The sequence below is a fragment of the Tympanuchus pallidicinctus genome, unplaced genomic scaffold (genome assembly GCF_026119805.1).
Source record: "Tympanuchus pallidicinctus isolate F22 unplaced genomic scaffold, pur_lepc_1.0 scaffold22, whole genome shotgun sequence".
Taxonomy (NCBI): domain Eukaryota; kingdom Metazoa; phylum Chordata; class Aves; order Galliformes; family Phasianidae; genus Tympanuchus; species Tympanuchus pallidicinctus.
The window spans coordinates 34,263,797-34,286,961 of record NW_026294739.1 but is presented as its reverse complement, the minus strand read 5'-3'; the positions used below and the strand labels follow the sequence as shown (position 1 = coordinate 34,286,961).

At 37.7% G+C, this 23,165-nt stretch overlaps 1 protein-coding gene across 7 annotated transcripts in view; it reads left to right on the top strand.

Moving 5' to 3' along the window:
• ZNF536 (zinc finger protein 536) overlaps positions 1-23,165 on the top strand; it is a 325,798-nt gene that overhangs the window by 189,984 nt on the left and 112,649 nt on the right. For all 7 annotated transcript variants that reach the window (XM_052685929.1, XM_052685930.1, XM_052685931.1 and 4 more), the window contains exon 7: positions 14,602-14,754. In XM_052685929.1, the coding sequence (XP_052541889.1) occupies positions 14,602-14,754 (153 nt within the window). The remainder of the gene's footprint in view (positions 1-14,601; positions 14,755-23,165) is intronic.

Sequence of the window (23,165 nt, the reverse complement as noted above, 5' to 3'; positions counted from 1 at the left end):
GAAATTAACTGTTGTTGAAGAAAGAGTAGTACAAATAAAAACTGAGAGAATATCTCCAAAGGTTTACTCAGGAGGGTTCTTTGTGCAGTCTGTGGCAGGTCAGTGCTCACGCTGAAAATAATGGATTTTTCAAACCAGACCAATTTAACTGTTTTAAAAATTTTTGTCACAACGGTGAACTTCTAACTCAGGCATCAGGGGGAAATGTGGAAAGGTACTTCTGAGGGGTTCTCTCCAACATTAAGCAAAGATATCACCTCTAGAGATTTCTTCTGCTCAGTATTATCACATCGTTGGTTTGACCATAGTAAACAGTAGCTCTAGAAAATTCTTCAATGTAATTTTACTAAAATTCTGTCTGTTTTAAAATAGAGAGAGACTTACTGCAGGCTGGTGAAAATCTCTTTTGAGAGGAAGCTTTGGGTTTTTTTTTTTTTTTTTTTTTTTTTTTTTGTTTTTGGTTTTTTTTTTTTTTGCTTCTGTTGGTGTGCAGGTAGATTCCCCATGCTGACATGATGATCCCTTGGGTGCTTCAGCCCTGTCCCTGATGTGCTCTGTCCCTGGCTTATTTTGCCATTCCTCCCTCAAATGAGAGTGCCCACCAAAACTCCTGTGGCAGCTTGTGATGTTGACAGTCCATTACTATTGTCTGACCTCATATAATTGGTTGTCTACCATCAGCTATTTTAAACATTTTTTGTCCAGCAACTTCTGCAGATAGGTGAAAATGTATGCATACAACCTGCTGTGTATAATTCTGCTTTGACTGGTCTTGAGTGACATCACTGTCATAGAATATTTTCAGTGATGCTTAATAGCATAAAGTATTCTCATCCAGGAAACTTGCAAAGTATTATGGCAATAATGATAATTGTATGGCGAATCACTATGTTTGGTTTCAGCTATTGTAATAGCTGTGGTTAAAATGTTGCTGGTTTGGATCTCAGTTTTAATTCAAAAGTTGCAGTTATCATAGGTGGATTACATCTGTATCTTTTCAAATAGATGGCAAAATATATTTCCATACTATTTTTTCCCTAAGGAAAAAAATGAGATGGCAGAGTGGAGATGCAAGAAACATTGCAACATTTAGTTGTCAAGCTATGAATGGAAATTGCCATCATAGAGACTGGATGTTTATACTAAAAATATATATGTGTGTATGTGGTGAAAGTGTATACAAGAAAGGATTCTCTTACAAATCCAATATCTTAGCAGATGAGAGTGATTCAACATAACTAAAGCAAATGTTGATTGAAAAGAACCCCGGAATATAGAGTATGAAATAGTTTGTGTTTTTGTGAACAGCACGTGCTTCAGCAGTGCAGCAGCTATTTTCTTTCAGCAGTTCTTTTCTGGAATGCCATCTCCCGTAATCTACAGCACCCACCGTTGTCCTGTCTGGTATCTGAGCTGCGTTTTGTAAGTTGCATCCTCCCATCACTGTTCATTTTAAATACATAATGTTACTCCCTGATTATTATCATTTGGCTGCATTTTTATGATAGAACTTATTGTAATAGCAGTATAGAGTTACTGACTGTGAAGCAGTGACAGTGTTCAGTTCTTCACCCTTTATTAAAACTATTTCAGCATGTATCAGCAAGCTCCACTGCCCAGTAGTCAAGAGAATCCTGCTTCTGCGACAAATACCTATGACTCCCACGAGCAGGCACATATCTGTAGCAAAACATCACATACCTGGAGTCAGAAAAGGGCCAGTACTAGTGCAGTACTTGAAATTATTTCAGTTTCATTTGATCACTTTCACCTTTTCTCAACCCCACATGTTACTTTTTTAGGTTGGCCAATCTCACTGTAGACAGCTTTCAAATGTTAGCGGTTGCAAGCCAGTTTGTTATGTACCAAATTCTGCACAGCCTTGCCAGCCTATTGGAGTGACTCCCACTAGTACCATCCTGAAAAGGCATGGAAACATGTGTCTCCACAAATGCAGTGGCCTGCATTCTCAGAGTTTAAATTAGTCTGTTGATTGAGATGGTATTTATTGCATAATGGCTTAATTTAAGCTAGTAGTTGGCCAGAATGAAAATCTTAAGTCCATCTGAATTGTTCAATAGGAGTTTGTGTCTACATTTCTGTACTTATCTTCATGCTTTTGTTCATATTTTGCCAGATTTAGAGGTTTATTTTGTGCATTAAATTCATAGGCAGCTTTGTCACAGTCACATGCACACACAGACCAGTGTTTTGGAAGTTTCACTTGCAACTATCAGTTTTATTATCTGTACAGAGTGCTTACTGGATCTGTTCAATGTTTTCATCTTACATGCTGCAGGTAATTTTACTTCAGAAAAGTGAAAAAATGGCAAAAACCTGCTCCTTCTCCATATGCTACAGATATTTCTAGTATATATTTGTGAACTCCTCTCTCTTCCAAATGTGACCTGTGTCTGTAATCCTTTCTCTCTAACAAATGCATTTTAAGTTACAAGTGTGCCCACTTTGAAAGATGTGATATTGTTGAGTCATTTTCTCTAAGTCAGCTTCTTGTAAGGGTTATGTTCCCATGTTCTCTTGCTCTGTAAAGATCTTCTTTCTTGCACATCTTACCTTTCTGAGGTAAGGTCATTTTCTGACAGCCTTTTATGTCCTATAAGCATCCAGCTGGTAATTCAGTGTTGGTGAACAGTTACATGATGGTTACAAGAACGATCAGTGATTCAGAAGATAGAAATCGTAGTAAAGCCATTTTCAGTAAAGGGAATCAAGCACTCAGCAAAATGGAGACTAAAGGATTGTGCTTCATTAGGAAGACTTTCTGTATCTGCTGCTGCTTTGGGTCATATGGGAGAATGGTAACATTTCCATGAATCTGAAAAAGGAAGTTTCACTGCAGCCTCATTTTTTTTTCTTGCTGTTTGCCTAGAGATTCAAGAAGTTCTTTTGAACCTTTTGGTGCTAAAGGCTAAGTAGAAGAATTGGCTCTATTCACTTTGTTCGTTCTAGCTGCTTTTTGTTAGGAATTTTGGTTTACAGAAACCAAGCATTTATTTAAGATAGTTCTGTACATGTCTGACTCTCTCCAAGAGCATCAGTCAGTACCAAATGCACTCATCTGATTGCAGTTATTTCTTCTGGCATGGATTTAATTGTATCGTTATCCACAGTTTTTTTCAGCCAAATATGTTTCCCATACTTTACCATAGGCTTATTAATATATGCAGCTAACATCCACACGGTGGTCAGAATATTTCCAGAACGTTTTCCTGTATTTCTGTTTTCCAAGATGGCCAATATCTAAGCCTGGCCCTTATAGGCATGGCAGAGGAGCTCATGAGAACATTTTGGCTGAATACCTGGCGATATGCATGAGGTAAGGGAGCAGTGGCTGTTCTGCTGTTAACTGAGAGAGAGACTAATTCCAGGGCAAGGAAGCTTTCAAAATCAAATGAGCATCACATTGCTGAATGTGTCTAATCTAAAAGGAGGAAAAAAAAAAAAAAAAAAAAAAAAAAAGGGAAAAAATGTAGTCTCTCTGCAGTGTAGGAGTGAAGCAAATGAATATGGCCTTGAATACACTTTTTAATTTTTCAGCACTGTGTTTTGCCAACTTTAGTTCACTTTGTTGACTATTCAGTCAGACCATTTTTAAATTAAAAAGGAATACATGGTTGAATTATTTATTAAACAAAAGGTGCTTCTGTGCATGCAGACTACCTGTTTTTTGAATTTCTTTTACCATTGCCGTTTGCGGAAATAGAATTTGAGAAAGTACATTGCTAATAAGCGAAGGAATGGAATAACTCTCCTTCTTCTAAAATATGTCTTTCTCTGTCTCTGAGGCAGCTAATAAACAAAATTGTGTCTGACTAGTCACAGAAAGAAATGCTAGATCTTCATTCAGATTTGCAATTTTGACCTTATTGTTGTTTCCTCAGTCTGGCAGGCTTCATATAGACAAAGGGTTATTAATTTCAGGTAGAAATATGAATGTGGACGAACCATAAACAGGTGGAAGTAAGCAAGCAGAAAACTTTGTTCCTTGTTAATGGGCAGCATGTCCCACTGGGTCAGTGGTTCCCATTAGGGTGATGATGATGAGCACTACATGCAGCTACCTCTGTCTCAGCACTACGCATTGTTGTCTTTGCACTGGGGCTTCAGATTTATGTGCCTCCACTGTTTCTTCTATTCTGGAGGGAACATGGCTTCTTTGTGCCTGATCTTTTCTCATCCCATTCTCCAAAAGAGAACACCTTCTAGCCTTCTGTCTGGACTTAAATCACTTTGCTTTTCACCTGAGACCACTTCCAATGTCAGGCTACGAAGCTTTGAAAGACCTTCCATAAGTCTGTGAGCTTACTTAAAAATTAGTGGGCTATTTACCTAGTATGGAAAGAGGAATTAGCTCATTGAATCTGTGGGACCATCTGTCTGAGAGGTTGGTATTTGTCATCCCTAATGTGGCGAATGATAGCTATGTAGGAAAACAGTGATACAGGAGCTGCAGTAGGTGCAAAATTCCAGACGAGGCAGAAAAGAAGCTTTGGAGGTAGGCTCACAAGGCCAGGAGGCCTCTGAGGAGCTCCCAGTTGCACCGGGGTGGAGGGAACTGCAAGGCTGTGGCTGCCGAGCATTCAGCTCCGACATGGCCTGTGGCAGGAAAGCAGTGAGCAGCAGCTAGTGACTGGGCACACCCTGGCTTTCATATCTACAGATGGAGACCTAAAAGATTGCAGGGCCACAGTCCAACACCAGCACATGTAAAATAAGGCTCAGGATTTAGATAACTCTGTTCCAGCATACTGACGTGTGTGGCCACGGTCCAACTCCAACACATGCAAAATTAGTTTCAGGATCATTCCAGCATACTGAAGCCTATGCCTAAACACGTTATTGCCACTAGCTCAGCTAAATCAGAGGAGAGTGTTCAAAATAGTATTTTTTTCTCTTTCTTTACCAGGATAGTTTCATTGAAACATTGTATATTTTCATGGTAGAAAATGGAGATTGGATTATTGATGTATCAGCTCCATGTGCAGCATTTCTTATTTTTTTTAGTGCAACAGTAGCACCAATAGTAATACATATTAGTATACTCTAAGGCTATTTTAGAAAACGTGGGTACAAGTTGACCTACTAATGTACCTTTTGAGATACATCATTAGTATAAAAAAAATTAATGAGCCTGATCAAATGATACCATGTTTAAAGACATCTTGGTCCCAATATGTCTGCAATCCACTGTGAAACCAATGAGGAAAAAAAAAAATACTGAGCAGTCAAAGGATTCCTTCTTAGGATTAGAAGTAACAGATTTAATCAATATTTTCTTATTACAGCAAACCTCATGCAATTAACATATTTTTAGAAAAGAGGTGTGGTTAAAATAGACTCAGCAGCAGAACTACTTGTAAGCATTTCTTCAAATACAGATTTTTTTGTTTTGTGAAATGCGAAAGAAGTTGTATACTTAAGTGGGAGAAAAACCACTGGGCAATCAAAGCAGTCATTTAGTTTGATAGCACTGGAAAGTAAAAAGTAAAAAAATGCAAATAGTGAAGAAGTCTGTACAGTCATAGTCTGTCCATGTGTTCTCTCATATGCTGTGACATTATCCACTTTTTGAAGACTCTGTCAGCACCCCTGTAATCAGTAATCTGTAAACAGAATGACAGTCTTCTCTTTCTTTTTGTTGAGAGGAAAACTTGTGATTCAGCTATGCTAATCCATACAGTTTTCTTTATGTGACTGATTCTAGTGTTGATTTCTTTCTCACTGGGGTCTATGGAAAGATGATCCTGTGACATTTCATTCACGTTTTTCTTTATTAGAATAGTTTTATATAAAATCTGATGACTCACTACTGGCTCTTCTATCCTGATTTTTACCACTCTATGATAAGATAGCTATTATGAAAAGGGTTCTTCTTAATCAGTAGTTTGCAAGAACTTCTGCAACAATACCCCGTGCCCCAAGACCTACTTACAGTCTGTCCAAGTCTGTCATTCTGGCTTGAAAAAATTATATATATGTATACATATAGGATTTGTTTAAGCCCAGCAACTCAAGGTAAAGCTTGAGTTGCTGAGCTTTTAAACATTTCCATACAATTACTCAGCAAATTTTAAAATGTGTTTATTGGATTTTGAACACTGTGTGGAGCTGTGTGTGAATTTGTGCCTTCTAGACTCTCATGGACTCCACGTTGTTGGGCCCATGGGGGAAACTTACACAAAATGTATTCAGTGCTGCTCTCTTCCACTTGGGTTCACCATCTTCTCTACTAACACTCTTGGATTTTTTCCTAGTGTAGCCTGTATGCTGTACCAAATGGTTCTGTTTTCCCACACACATAGTTTGGGACGAATTAGAGGTTGTACTGAGGTACACCTTACCCGTTTGTTTTATAGGTATGTAGAGATGCTGAAATGTGGAAGCAACAGGGTAAGCATGGAAGCAAGAAGAAGGCAGTATATTCATTCACAGAAGTCCAGTTAGTGGTTATTTTAGTTGATTAGCTAGCAACTTATTTTCTCCCTCAGGAAATTGCCTCCACAGATCCTTACTTCTGGAGCTTAATCAGCAGTAGCAATCCATCCCAGGAGTGGGAGACCAGGAGTACTTAATTAAAGAGGGACTGTAAGGCAACTCTCCCAAATTGGATATCTGATCTAGCTTTGGCATCAGGAGAGCAATGCTGGGTAAAAGTGTTTATCAAGCTACATGTAGGCTCTCTGCAAATCTCAGAGATGGGAATATGATGCAGACAGCCTGTAGAAGCTGCTATAACCTGAGTACGATGGGCTTTAGGGCCATCTGGTACCTGAACACCTGCCTAGATATAACACATACAAATCCAAAAGATGGTCCAGTGTGATAGCTTCTCTGCTTAGATTCCCCACTGGAATTTTCACCAAAAGCAGTAAGCAGTCTGTACGAAGTGTGGAAAGAGCTCATCCTGTCTGGTCAATAATCAAGAGCCCATTTCAAAACTAACTCTGCCGAGTCAAGAGTTTGGGTAGGCAAATGAGTGAGATTTAGGTGTGAACAACAGCCTGTTATTAGCATGAACATTGGGTGAGGATCCAGGATACTCTAAGCCTGCTTTAAAACTAGGAGGAAAAAACTGTGGAAAGGTCAGTTATGTAGACAGTTTGGGAGCTCACATCCCTATCAAAATTACAAATGATGAGGATGAACAATGGCAGTATACTAAGGAAAGATCCATAAGTGCATATTGAAGCCCAGAGTAGCTGATCCAAAGAGTGTTTTGCTTGTGAAGAAACATGCTCTCTACAGGGGAGTACAATAAGGCGTTCTGGCAGCTCAGACGTGCACTTCTGAACAAAGCAAGAACAAACAGAAGCTCATCATTGAGAGTAACTAATGTTACATTCAAGACAGCAAACAGATCTGTTTTTCAGTAAATGAGGTACATCCTATTCTAAAGCATCCGCTTTCCTGTGGAAAGATTATATGAAAACTAGTGGAATATCGTGAACCTTATCAGTGATTAACAGCTTAACAGTTTTGATCTATAAATCCAAATTATGGAATTGGGTTGGGGAAGAAATGGTACTGAAATAGCAGAAATGGAGAGCCAGTGAAGGGGTTATATGGTTCAAGAGACTTGCACGCTTAGGATTTAGAAAAGAAAATAACAAGATTGTGAAAGAAAGTAGCAAAGATAGTATGATAGCAACTAAGAGTGATCCACAGCCATTTGCTTCAAGCTCAGTGCTCATTAGCTGGAGCTTCCAGGACTGAGCAGTGATGCTATGAAACTGAAGACCCAGCAACAAAAAGCAAGTATTGTCATGGCCATGCTTGGTGTGTTCCTGATGCTTGTTTACTCCAGTGAAGGACTTTGCACTGGTCTGACTGCATAAGTTGCACTTTAATCATATTTTTAATTATAATGGTGCATGTGCATATGATTTCAGAATGGCCCTAAAAGTCAAGAGCATTAAAAATGATGAAGATGTTTGATATGTTTGCACATGCCAATATTAAAAAAGTTTCTGCAGCACTCTTTCCACTTTCATTTTGATTAAATTTTAGCAACATTAGTATTTCAATAACATGTTAAGGTCCTGATTCAAATCTAAGTGTTGAAGCATCACAGAATTCAGTAGGGTTGAAGAGAGATACAGCTGCAGGATTTAAGTTTAAGACTCACTTTCTTCTTTTGGAGAGCTAGCTATATGTGTGATGTTATTTAACTGTAATCTTCTTGGGGCACAGACTGCATTCTGTTTCTTTAGTTAACTGACATAGTATCACTTGTTAGTAAAGCAATACAAAAAAATGAACTATTTTGTGTTTTATCAACAATTTGCATTTTACACAGTATTTCATTTTAAATAAGTATAAAATCTTACCCTGAATGGTAAGATGTAATTGCTGATCATGTATCTCTTTGTTCCAGACACTTTTATAAAAGTGTATGTATTATGTATGATGTGACCTTCAAATGTCATGAATGCGTTGTGCAATAAACTGTCAATATTTGTGGCTATAAGGAACTAGATGACTTTTACAATAATTGGAACAGCTTTATTAAAAGCTTGGATCACTCAGCTGGTTAAAGAGAAAGACACAGGCCAGTGTTTATCTGTGAGTTTCCTTCTGCCAACTGTTAAATGAAAGATATTGTAAGGTACTGAAGATGGCTTCTTTCTTTAAAAAAAAAAAAAAAAAGGAAAAAAAAAAAAGGAGTTTAAAAAAAGTCTATTGGTTAAATAGTTCTCTCAAAAAAATCTTTTTAATAATATGAATTCTCAGTCTAAATAAAGCTTTGTAAGCTAATGAATGGTGAATAAGCCAGGAGGTTGGACTAGGTGATCTCCATAGAGCCCTTCCAACCCTTACAATCCTGTGATTCTGGTTTCTGAGTTCTCTGTCTGATTTTGGTCACAGGATTCTTCATGCAGTCAGACAACTCAAAGATGTGCTCTGAAACTGTGTTTGAACTTTGATTATATCAAAAGGTTTAAAGATTTATAACCATTTGCAAAGTACGACCGCTAAGAACTCCAAAACAGAAACTCAGTAGGGAAACATTGAAATAAAGAGGATAAAAAACATTTTGTGATAAACAGCTTAATTTTGGTTAAGTGTCTTTTGATGTTTCTTTATGCTTGTGTGTTTGTCAAAATGCTCACCACAGTAATAAAATAAAATAAAAAACAAAAAATCCTTACTATAGTACCTGAGATTTGCATACATGCAGTATTTGTTGTGCAAGTTGTGCAACCCATTGCGTGTGAAAGCCACCAATTGTCTGTGTGTCGTGTGCCCAGAATATGGGCTTAGGGTATGTGTGTTTCCCCAAAGTCCCCAGTTAATGAGAAAGTGCTTAGAATATTCTGACTCCTCTTCTGTTGTGCTTGAAATAACACCTGTGGAGCTCCCATGTAGCCAAAGGTATTTTTGATGGCCTCCGTGTGTCCGCTTCTGGATGCGGCAAGTCTTATGTGTAAATTGATGTGAGTCTTTTGCTTCAGTTTGTGCGTTAGGTTTAGTTTGTTCTTTAGATTTAAATCTGCTCATGCACTCATCGGCAGCGCAGGCAGTGCAGTGTGTGCCTTCTGTTTGCTTGCGCGGGTCGGAGGGCTAAGTGGGAAGTCTGATGTCAGAAGCAGTATCTCTTTATTTACCAGTGGAACCTTTGGTATAATCTTTATTTCTAATAATACAAACAATACGAATGCTGTTTTCTCACTAGTGGGCCTCCTTTCCAATTCTCGTCTAAAATAGCTCTCTGTTTAAACAAATTCTCTGCCAATCCATATTAATGCTCGACAGTTTAAGATTCCCATATATGGTCATTCTAAAACCTAAATCCTTGATGAAACAATAGAGACAGCAAGTTGTTCCTGACCTAAGACATTAGTAAATCTTTCCGGAGGCCTAAAATATAACTGTAATATTCAGTAATATTAGACTTTTATTTTAAGCCATGAACTTCACTAGCAGAAAGTGTAGGAACATCTGCTAAAAGGATTCTAATTTCAAATTGTGAGCACTGGGCCAATGTTTGGGCCGTTTTCATCTAAGCGTATTAACTAAAGATACTCCAGGTAGCTGAAAAAAATACCATTAATTGTATCCCTGTTTTCAGTATTATTCAAGCTTTCTCTAAGGAAATAAAGGTAAAGCATGTTTTCCCAGAAACTTTTGTGTACACTTTACTGCTTTCCAGGGAACGAGGTGGTCAGAGTCCAGGCATACTTGCGTAATGATGACAGCAGCGACAGGATTAAAATGTTGAATATCTTCTAACTGTCTTCTTGACATTAAATTGAGAATAAAATTTTTCCTGCGAAGGTAATTGTATACAAAGTGGGCTTATCTAAGTGGTTTATAGATCTTGAAAAAATTGCCTCCTCATGTTGCATCGTGTTTCATTAACTTTGCAGGCAGTTCTAAACAACTACAAATATTTTGAAGTTCTGAAATATACAAAAAATGTGGGATTATGTGCAGCTTTAAAAGCTTCTGGACATATTTTTAAACGATTCTTTAATAATGCCTGAAAAATGCGCAAGAGCAAACACATATTTGTAAGTGTGATTGCCTATTTTGTGAGCTGATTACCTTTTCCACGTGATTGCCTGTTTTTGGCTAATTTGGCAATCCTTGTATTGGCAAATTCCAACTGACTTCACTGATAATTTAGTCTGTGTGAGAACTGCAATTATGAAAGTGCCTCTTTGTGAATCCTTGTGCTCACACATACATGCAGCAAATAAATTCTCTTCCAGAATTTAAAGGACACGTGGAGAAGATCCTTTGAAAATGTGCTGCTAACATGACTGAAATCAGTGACCAACTGAAAACATGCTTCTTTTTACAAAAGCAACTAGTCCTTTTCTAATCACCTTTATCATTTCATCCCAGAAAGGTATACCAATCTTGCAGAAAACTGGGGAAATCTCAATTTCTTTTTTCTTTATGTAATTCTGTGTGGTTGCTTGATTTTCATTTCAGACCGTGTGGCAAACAGGTTTGTTAACGTTTTGACCAAATTGGCCCTTTGGTTATGTAGCTTATTACTGCGTCCCATGATGGACGTTGAAGTGTTCCTTGCATTTTTCCCATTAGGACATGGGATGTTTAAGTGCACAGCCAGAGGATGCAGCTTTTCAAGGAAAAGTCACTGGCAGTTGTGTCTGTGTCCTTGGTAGGAGATTGTCACCGTTAAGGTGTGAAGTGTGTTTGACCATAGATAGTTGCTTTTACTGTTTGTTAGTTTAAGGTCCAGAGTGCAGGTGAGTGGATGGCCGTTCTTGGGTCGGTGCGATCTGCCTGCCTCTAAGTGAGCCTCTGGCCTTGAGACTGACTTCATTTTGCGGTCACCCAAGGTATGGCACAAAGACCAGCTTCTCATTTAGAAATGAATGAGGACGTTTCTTTGCAGTTCTGTACGTGCTGTGAGGGAAGCAAAAGGAAAGCTCAGTGAAAGTAAGTTCAGATACAAGCTTTGGAAGCATCACATCTAGCTTGTACGCCTATACAATATTTCATACGTGGTTCTGTTATTTCCTGCAGTTGAATCAGGAAAGGTAGGAATGGGCCGGAAGACATTCAGGACATAGACCTGCCTGTAATGGAAGTAGGTAGTAAAAAAAGAAGTCTTATCTCACGTGCATCATGTAGACCACATAACTCAATGAACCACAATGACTGCAAGATAAGTAACTGTTCTCTTTCCTTCCTGATCTTTTATCCTCAGAATTGAGCAGCCTGAAAACCATTGCTCAGTTCCCAAGTAAATCATAAATTAGATGGACTTGGTGGGGCTTATCCTAGTTGTGCAGGTCTGTAAAACATTAGCAAAGTGTTGTGTGCTTTAGCGTAACTGGGAGCTTGTACTTCAAAGGGGGTACATCTGAAAGGAGAGAGGGGCACATCTGAGGTGCAGAATAAGTAAGGTGGAATGTTTTTGTTTCTGCACATACACTGTTGTTGCCTTAGCCTGCATTCATCTGTTTGCCTCGTAACTCTTTCCGTGCTAATTATTTATCCTTTTCCTGTTTTGTGATTTTGTTTCCCTCACTTTCCATGTGTTGTTTTAAGAAAGTGTTAAAATAAACTTGATAGCAGTGAGACATAAATGCATTTTAAGGCTAAGCACGTTTTAAACTTAAGTGCCTTGACAAATAGGTACACTTTGCTAAAAGAGGGCTTTAGTAAGACGAAACTGGGGTAGCGTTTGATGGGGACAACAGCCTTAAACATATCTTTTCATTGTTGGAAATAAAAGGACTTAGATGTAAAGCTGTTCATTCAGGTAGTGATGGCCTCCAGTGCTTCGGTGGGCTTTGTAGGCAGAGGAATTCAAAAGAAAACCCCTCAGCCCAGCTTTAAAGTCTTAGGAATGCTTTCACTGTGGGAAGAAAAATTCTTCAAGGTAAGGCCCCTGTTGGAGTAAAGCCTTTGGAGCTATCTACTGTATGTCTACTTAAATCTAAAAGAAAACTCTTCAGACCACCCACATCTTTCTTTGCTTCATTGTTGTTTTCAGTTTGCTTTTTCAGAGGGATTAGTGCTAGAGTAAACTCCATCGTCTCGCTGCCTTGAAAAAATTCAATTTTGTGTAAAGTGAAAATTAGACTCTTAAATCTGCAAAGCGAGCTGTTTATCTTACAAATTTATTCTTTTTTATTGGGCCACACATATTCTAGATAGAAAGATAAAAGGCAAATGGATAACAGGCCATCATTTAGAGTGACATATAGCAAAACATAACCAGTCGACTTATTCTGTAAATTCCTCCTGAGTGGCTTGTTAGCTTTATCTATATATTTATCTATAATGCTCATATAGTATTTATTGAAAACAAAAATAAAATCCTGCAATTTATCATCAAGCATTCTGTATTTTGCACTTCACAAATGTTTTTTGCAGTCAGGAATTCTCTTTCTCCCAGAGCGGCTTAAGACATGAATATATACAACTTTGGAGGAGAACAATAAAGTGGAAAATCTAAACTCTTTAGGAAGCTTGGAATTATGGACTGGCACCCATATCTGTTTTCCTGGGTTCTGAAAGACACGATGCACTCTGCATTATGTTCTTTCACATACTTGTGAATAATTCAAAATGACAATTACTAGCCCTGTAAACCTAAATAGTGTTCTGTAACCCAGCAGCCTAAGAAAAACCAGAAAATATTAAAGAATGTCAATTTCTAGAATCAGCTTTTGACTTTTGAAAGTTAGCAATAACTTGATGACATGCATGACTAAGATAAGCATATGTACATTTTTTGTCGCACAATCATCCCTTATTTCAACTTTAACAAAATCGTTTAGAGTGACCATTTAATAATAAATAACAAAGTGCCTGTTTAGTTTTACCTTTTCCACCAGTGTGGTAGCTGGATCTCTGCAATTCTGTGAGCAGTTTTTATTAGAGCAAAATGTCTAAATCTTTCTTACGTCCATCACTTCCATTCAAAGGGAAATGCTGCATAAACTGCTCTGTTTCCTCACAGCTTTACTTACATATCAGCCGGGTAGAGACCAAGCATTTTCAGTCAGTAGTTCATGGTTGAAATAATCAAGACTCTACGTGCAGATTTTAACTATATGCTCTCTCCTTCAATACAGACCACGTAGCTCAGCCTTTGCATCCAGGACTGGTAATGTGCCCATGTGTATTGCATGCCCACAGTCATAAATCCATTTCACAATTTCAACGTGCACCGCGGTACTTTTTGGTGATAATGTTAATTGATACTTGTATGTGATATAACATGACTCTGTAAGTGCAAGATGATAGCTTATGTGGTACGAGTAATGACTTTTTAAAACCATTGTGCATTTTGTAATTTCTGTGCCAGTTTTTTCCTAAGTTATTTTGTCCGTAACCTGCTCAAATAATAGCAGCTTCTTCAGAATGGCTGAGAATTTTGGTTTCTTCCTATGGTGAGAGAGATGAGATGTCCTGGAGTTTCACCCATTGTATTGCAATGCAAAGAGTAAGTGTAGCTGTGAAGATGGAAGGAGAAAGCCTGGTAGCTACGGGTGAAGGGTCAAAGGAGTCCCCTCTCATCCGACCGGATTTTCCATCAGCTTTCCCTTAATATGAGGTCACTCACCAGGTCACACGTTGTTTCTCTAGTGCTGGAGCGTTGCAGAAGAAAGTTCATTAGCTTTGCCTGTAGGCATTGCCATTTCTGTTGGTCTGCCTATCCCTGTGATTCCATTTTTATGGGAGGTTTCAACATGCTTATGCAAACTTTTTCCCTCTAAAATCACGCATATTTTTACAATACTTACAAATTAAATAGACTCAACAAAACAACAATTTAAAACTTTTGGGGAAAAATTAATAGGAACTAAGCAAAAGAAGAAATCAAACCAGCTGCTGACGCAGCTGTTTCTTTTCTTGTATAATTCAGCTCAATATAAAGGTACCATATGCTGCTTAAAATGATGATAGGAAAGATGAAATAATTTAAGAGAATAACAAGAAAATACATGAATTGTCAGCATTCTGTCAGATTTAAAGAATGAAATAGACAGGTGTAGTACTGGCATGTTTAACTTTGTGTTGTGTTAGCAGTTTTAGTGAGAAAACTTCTGACATGTGCTGAAGTGATGTGAGATCATTTCTGTGTTGCAGACATTGGAGAAGAAGCTGGGAGATCTGTAGGAGTCCAGCAGCCAGCTTTACTGAGAGACAGGAGCCTTGGTTCTGCCATGAAAGACTGCCCATATTGTGGAAAAACATTCAGAACATCACATCACTTAAAGGTCCACTTGAGAATACATACAGGTGAGAGGAACAACAGGAGCGGAGCGCTGTCTGCTCATGCGATGTGTGGGGGGGTTTACATACGTGCGGCGAGGAGCCTGAATTCCCAGGGTAGATTTGGATTCATTAGCTGGAGAGAGTCTTTTGAGAAAGACATATGACAGTCTTAAATAAAAGCACAAGGAATGTGTTGTTGGATAAAGACCACTTTAATAGAATCGTCTTTTCCCAGTTGAGGTTATTTCTGTCTCCTTCCCTGCTTCATCACTGTTTCCTTCAATTACCCTTGTCCTTCAATAGGCATAAGCCTATTGGTTTCAGACTTAGTTATACTAACTGCTTCAAAGGCCTTCCTTAGCATCTACTTAGGGATTCTGTATGTTTTGCTCAGTTACTATTTTTGTTCCATTTAACATGCTCATTTTTAACCTCTCACTGTTCCTATGAATACATCAGCTTCATGGATCTGCTTTTTTTTTCTTTCTGCATTAGAACTCACTCAACTTACTACTTGTCTGTAATAAAACTTACTGAGATTTGCAGCACGATAGAACAGATTTCTATGTTTTATTTTAATAACAAAACCAGATTTTCTACCCTACGGAGACTTACTACTGGTCTAGATTCTTTCTTTGTTTTTGGGCATCACTGCTCTAGATTCTAGAAAAATACAACCACACTATTTTAATTATAATACTACGTTTGCTTAGAAGTATATATGTGTTTGGCAGAGTTCACTTGGAGACGCACTATAGATTTAAGAAGTGCTATTATATCTGTATTTAAAATCAATTATAGAATATTAGTATCCTCAGATCCTGTTGATGTCATTTCATATGGTCAATCTGATGCTGTTTTCTTCCAATTCCCAGATGTTGCAGTAGAGCTTCAGGGAGCGTGCAAAGCTGGAGATTTAGGACATGTTGTGGGCAGGCACAGTGGGCACTGCAGATGTGCAGTCATTTTACTTTTACTGCATTTTAAAGAGATTTCAGGGTGTTCCTGCTACTTTTCTGATCAATAGGTAAAATAAATTGCATGAATAAATACTTTCCAGTTGTACCTCTCATGTGAAAAATGTCACTGTAATTTTTTATTTCATGGAGATAGAAGATAAGAAGTATTGGCCTCCCTTCTCAAAAGCAGCAATCACATTTCTCTTATGTGCTTGCACAGGTGTAAAGCTGAGTATTGGTTTTGTGAATATAAAGCCTGAGTTTGAAAAAATGACAAAGAAGGCTGAAATTTATTTGAAGGAAAACATTTCACTGATGAAATGAAAAAGTTTCTTCGTTTTATTTTTCTCTTTGGAGTAGGAGTTGACCACAATGTTTTTACCTGATTTTTGCAATCGAGATTTATTATTACTAGATATTTTTTAAACTGTAGTCTCTGTTTGGATTGCAGTCTGTTTAGGGCAGGAATAGGGCTTTTCTATGTCTTGGACTTGGTAGGAAAAATTTAATGCAGTACAAACTCTATGCATGTGTTCACCAGCACTGCAAAAATAAAGCCAGTTATTTTATTGGGGAATAATCCTATAACTATGAGCTTTAAACAATTTAACAATTTTACTAATGGAGAAGCAAAGGAAAATTCTTTAAAATAACCTGAGGATACCCATCTCTTTATCTTATTATGTAGAGGTCATTTTGTTGTTGTTTTGGAGGTGGCAATGATCATGTGTTTGGTGTTTGTGGCTTAGAACTAATGGAAAGTGAATTAATTGTGATGGAAATACTCCTTAAAATTTTATATTAAAACTTAATAATCAAAATTAAAACAAGAAGAACTAAAGCATGTAAAGTATCACATAAAAAAAAAACATCATACAGAATATTAAAACAATATTTGCAATATATTTAAAAGGCATTATAATTTTAAAATAGATAAAGATCAATTTCCATTAGGTTGAGAACAAAGTATTTGTAAATAATGACAAGAATATGTTGAAATGGAGCAATGTTTTACATATTGGAAGTAATCATAATAAATATTATAAAAATGTAAATTGGCAAATTACTAGAGTTATTAAATAAAAATTAAGTTGCATCGCTCTAAATGGAAATGATGTAATAGATATCAGTTATTAAACAAATATTGGTTAGCTCACACTACCAGGGACAGTTTCCTGCTTTTTATGTCATACTCTGTCTTTATTATATGCCTGGATCATATAACTGACTGATAAAAAACACTTTACTGTGTTTCTCCACTACATTAACTCAATTACTGTTCTTGTTCTCACAGCACCTGTTTGTTAGAGAGGAGCTCAAGCAGTTCAGCAGAAGTCAGGTTCCTTCGAACATCTGTGTGTTTGGAGGCACATGAGTAGGTTGGTTTGGTACGCATGCCAAGAAAAGACCTGAAGTCTGATCCAGCCAGGAGGTGCCTCTGTGGCAATTGGCCCGAAAAAGCTAGAGAAACTGTTTAATCCTTCACGAGCAGAGGGTGCTATGCTCTGTTTTAAAAGCATTGGCTGGTGACTTGGGTTGTTTCTTGTTTGTTTTTTTTGTTTGTTTTTATGCTGCATGGTTCCAACCTTCTCAGCACTGCATCTCAGTGTCTGTGTAGTTTGCTATCGAATAACCTTCTCAAAACCAAAGCAACGCAAAGCAGTCACCAAAAACTCAGTGGAGTCCCAACCTATGATTGTAGGACTTTCTGTACTACTTTTGCTCTCTGCAGGCAGCAGATTAGAGTGCCACCATTCAAGGGGCTGAGCATCTCTGTATGCTCCTTAGTGCTCTGAGTTCACACCAAAACCAATGAGTCGTGCATGTTTTTCACTTTACATACCTAAAACTTGGGAGAGCATAGAAACAGTTTTTAAGTGTTTTAAAAGTTACAATTCCGTATGTTCTGCTTTTGGCAAGCAACACATGATGAGAGGACCAGTCCCCAGATTAGCTCTAGCACCTCTTTGTGTCTTGCATTAGCACTGTGGAACCGCTGCAGATGTAGTCCACTTGGAATTCTTGTGATCATTAGGTGCTCAGGTATATTCCCAGAGTGACTGGCACAATTAAATCTCTTGTGTAATGAAAACACTTTCCATGAGTCAAGTATAGCCCTGAAGAAGGTTTAAATTGTGTGATACCAAAGAACCCTAAGGTAGAATAGGAAGAAGCTTAGCCAGGCTGCGTCAATTAACGGAGAGTATGTTTTGATATGTGTCACATGTATCTCGCATGTATTAAGTACATTTGTGGTGTTAACTGCATTTTCCCTTGGAAATGTGATTGGCCAATTTTAAAGCGTGCTTAGAAAAATTGATGAACTACGATAAAAATGGTGCTGTTTTAAATGAATTCAATTCACATTTTCTTCCTAAAAAAAGACTGCCTGTTGCCATTCTCTGAAGGCGCTTGTAGTGGGATGAGCAATATGAATAATTAAGGAAAATGGGTATGTGTGCTCCAAGAGGAGACAATTTTGGTATTGAACATCCTTTATTCTTACATTTCTAAGATGAACTAAAAGGACTTTTCATTTCTCTAGATTTCTCCAGATTTCCCATCTTTAACGCTGTACAGCATGCCTTTTCTCCTGTCTTAATGACATCCCAAACTTTTGTTGAAAATAATTGATTGAATTTAAATTTCCTTAAAAGTTTAAGAGGTAATGTTACAGTATAAATTTCCTACCAAACACTAAGTAGGGAAATATCCATTAGTGAAATTAACTACAGTTTCTAGGTAGCTAACAATGTGCAGTATACAGTAGGGCATGGCTAATGAACACTGCAGTGGGTGATATTTCATTATACAAATTAATGCTCACATTTTAATGGGAAAGTCACATAATGAATCTCAGCTTCAGTGACAGCAATTAGAGACACAGATTGTCCCCTTCTGGACAAGGCACTGTTTAGCAATAAGCAGCTGTGTAAAAAGTCTTCAGTTTTACAACATATATATATATGCTTTGGGGGAATTAGCGTACAGTTTATATTAATGTACTGAATCTTCCCTGCAAAGGAACAACTGTATTTATCTCTCTGCATTTTAACTAAGTAAAGACATGTAAAAAGACTAAATAAATGTTGTGGATGAGATATAAATAAATGAGAATATTCAATTACAAAACTTTATAAAAATTAAACTATTTTATTGTAATACCTCATGTACAATTGAAAAATATTTAATACACGGAGACAAAAGCATCTGTCCTCTTAAAGGATAGGACAATTTCATCGTATAGAATAGAGAAAAATAGCTGGTAAAGGAAAGTGGCATCGAGAAGAAGTTAACTAGTATTTCTGACAAACAGATTAATTGTGTGGTGAAACATGTGCAGGATCCAAAAATAATCCTACAGAACCTTTGATATTCCATTTGGTTTAAAAAGTGTGAAGTGAATGATTAGAATGATAAAAGAAATTACCATGTAAGAATAGGCATAATAATGAACTAATTAAACCATACAGCAATTCATTTCTAAAATATCTACTGCACAATGGATAAAATAGGTTATCAATAACTGTTTCAATGGTAAAATAAAAAATGCTATAAAATGTTTTCAATATTTTCATTAGGCAGTATTCTCTGGGATTATAAGATGTTTGATTTCATTTGCTTTGCATGAAGGAAAACTATCTTGTTTAGAAATTATAGGATCCCATTGAGACTTCCATTGTCCCTGAGCGTCCATCGAAGCCTCCCTACTGGCTGCTGGAGCTTTAGGTGTGGGGTGCACAGACCTCACTGTGCTGAGCAGCAGAGAAGCACAGTGCATAGGCAAACTCCATAGGAACAGGGTTTCCAAAAAAGGGGGGAGGGCATTAATTGGGGAATGGATGTATAGAAGGCATTGCAGATTTTTTAAAAGACGTAGTGGCTATTAAAAAAAAAAAGTTCATAGCAGTAAATGCAAATGGACAGTTAAGAAGTCCCTTTGTAAGGGGAACTAAAAGTAAAAACGCATGTGTGGATATTAGGGTTTCAGAGAACAGGATAAATTCTGTAGATCTGGCAAGTTTAACACTTGCTATCTTGCTAATACTGGATAAAACATGGATAAAAAAGTATCAACCATAGTAGGCAGGACTGAATACTCTTCTTCACTGTTCTCAGGAAAAAAAGCATCATGGATTTTATAGGTATTTTCCAGTGATGCAGTTCAGCCATTAAGTAGTGAGGCTGTTACAGTGTAGCCCACTACATTTTAATATTTTTTAGAACGATGATACTGGATACTGGATCACCTGTAGATTAAGTCTTAAAAACTCTGGCTGGAGGGCCCTCTGAATCATTAAAATTCATTAGGAGAAAAAAAAAAGTATTGGAAGATGGAATGGATGGAAGTTCCAGAGCATTCTAGTTTTTCCAAAAACAGAGACGAGGAGACCTTGAAATTATAAGTGGACTTACCCTGTAAGTGGCCCTGCATGTGGCAGGGGGTTGGAGATTCATGATCCTTGAGGTCCCATCCAACCCTGGCCATTCTATGATGTTTTGGATAAAATTACAGAGCTAATTTGGTAAATAATAATTCAGATTTGATAACATAATGCCAGTCAAATTTATTATATGAAAGTAAGTTTTGTCAAGTTCCTCGGGTTTCTCTCAGGTCTTGTGAAAGCAGCTTGTTCTATATGACATTCCCCTAAAAATCCACGGCTGCAGAGATGAAGTGGTCTATAACCCATCAGTCCCACAGCAGTGCTCTCAGCTCAGTCAGTTTGGCATTTCATCATAATTTGGAAAAGCGTATAAAATCACTGTTGATAAAATTTGCCAATGGCACGAAAATGGTAAAATGCTAAAAATCACGGGGAGGGACTGATGGGTTGCTTAGTCGAGTGGGTTCTTCTCAACGATATGAATTTTAAAACAGCAAAATGTAGAGGAACAAATACTAGAGCTGTTGATGATCTGGGTCTGGGATTATGGTAGAGAAGCAACAGAATGTGAGCTGTTAGCTGATTGCTACAGCTATGGATGTAAACAGTGTTTGTATAAGAATAATATCTGGTTGAAACTTCATCAAAGCTTTAGTGGGTACCTATAATTGAAAAGGACATTTGATAATTGGTAAGGGTATTCCACTCAGGAGCAAGAGAAGTTGGTGAGATGAGGGCGAGTACCTTTCTCAGGGAACAGATCTTTGATTCAAAAAAACCAAATCATTTATTGTCGCAGGGAAAAGATGCTGTGAGGTTCGGTATAGGAAACAGACTTGAGATAAATAAAAACTGGAAATAAGGCAACAGTGAAAATAATTAACCAGTCAAACAGTTTACATAAGGACATGTTGAACGTGTTGATTGCTGTGAATAAAATATGTTTAAAATAAGAAAGTATGGTTGGTGTCAAATTGCAGTTGTGGTTTTGATGCAGGAATTATCATGTGAGGGTCTTTGGCCTGTTTGGTACAGCGAATAAGACAGGATATTGTCCCTTCTAGACATAAAATCTGTAAATGTATTTGTAATTGGACTATGGTCTCCTTGCACAGGTGATTCCTATGACTGGTGTTATTGGACTGCATTTTGAGCAGGATTGGTAGTAGATCGAGCACTGCTTTGTTTATGCAACCTGCTATATTGAAAGACCTCGTGCTACTGGGTAGCATGTCTGTTTCCAGTTATCTACCAAGATTTTGTGCAGATTTTACAAGCAGCGTTGAATTTTATTGTTTTATTGTTTCCTGATATGAAATAGTTCTTGTGAGATGCCTTGTGTCTTGTAAAATCAGAGTGGTAGATAGATCAGAACTGTGATTATGTTGCCTAGATAAGTTACTCTCAACAAGATGCTTTCTTTTTTTATTGTACGCATTGGGATATTCACGCTTTCTACTCTACTGTGAAAGGGTTTGCAGGGATGCAAACACGTCCAGAAAATTAGCAAGATTAGAATGATCGTTGCCTTTGCGAACAGTGAAAAATGACTGTTGGATATGAAATGCAAAAAACCATTTTTGGAAAAAGTCAAGTTCCCTCACTCTTACATGACAACCTTAATTTATGTGAACTGATATTAAGTGTTAAATAACTCATCCAGACACTGCTCTTGGCAGTATTACCCGGGTAGTCGTTATATAGGACGAGTTCTCTGAAATGCTTTCCCCAAGTGCAAGATACGAACAGGTTGTCTTCTGGTGAGAATTGTGCCTTAGCTGACTTATCCCCTTTACTATTCTTCAGACATACACAATTACAACTGTTGATTGGAAATTAGGAGTCCTTTGGGTTTTCCATTAAAACCAGATTGTTTTTTGGTTTGTTTGGTTTAAATTAGGTTGTTCATTTTTCCATTGCAGTTTATAGCTCTGTTTTGTTGTTTGTGTGGTGACTTACATGAGCATTGTTGGGTGTTATTCTGAATGGATGAAATAGTGCAAAGTACTCTTCACAATTCCTCTATTTAGGAAATGGTGAATCTGTAAATTTCAAAGATCAACAGATGATTTACTCAGTCCTTCTCCCTTCTGCCAGTGCCTGCCCTTGAAATAGCAACAGTTAAGATTGCTTTGAAGTACACTAATCACTGCCAACATTTTGATCTAAAAGAGGAAAAAAAAAAGGTTTGGAGTACTTCCCTTTGAATGATGTTATTTGGCCAGTGCTGCAGTGTAAAGGTGGCACAGTGTGTCGCTACATGTTGAGTCCAATTGCAGCCCTTCAGTGTTAGAATTTATTTCTAGCCATGCAAGAGGTGGGAGCACCACAGAGACAGTGAAGCAAGGTGAAGAGATGCTTGCACTTTTTATCAATCTCCCTCCGTCAGTGGCTTATTTCAGTCTTGTGCGTGTGGCATGTGGGCGAGCTGTGCCCAGGTCTCCTCTGCTGAAAGGAAGCTCGCTCAGTGGAGAGGCTTCTAAAGGAATGTGTAATAACTTCAGGGCTCTGCGAGCAAAATAAGAATACATTGCTGTGCCCAGTACTTCAGATTGGGGTTACTTCACATATGCAAAAGAACCATAGTGTCTCTTCTAGTTAGCTTAGATTAACTCACTGAAACTCATTTTTAAATGCACCTATTGCCTTGAACAGCTTCTGCATGTTTTAGCAGCATTAGCAGGTTGGAGTAGACGATCTCCAGAGGTCCCTTCCAACCCCTACGATTCTGTGATTGAGTGATTAGAGCAGCTTATATTATGAAATCCTCTGTGCTGTAGATGCATGTTATCCAGCAGTTGACGTAGCACCTGCAATACTGGGACACACTTATTAATGGTGTCACTTGATGTGCAATGCCAACACACACCGAGCTATCGTTAGAATAAAAGCAAGTGATTAATACAGTTGTGTTACAGATTTCCGCATAGGGGATGCTGTGGAAGAGCTTTTCAGTTAAGAGGAGTGAAAACTCAAATATGAGAGCATTTAACCTTATAAATTCCTCTGTTTGTTTTTCACCAGTCTGACTGCTTCTCAGATGGTACTCGAAGTGCCTAGGCTGTGTCAGAGGTCACTGGTGGCTGTT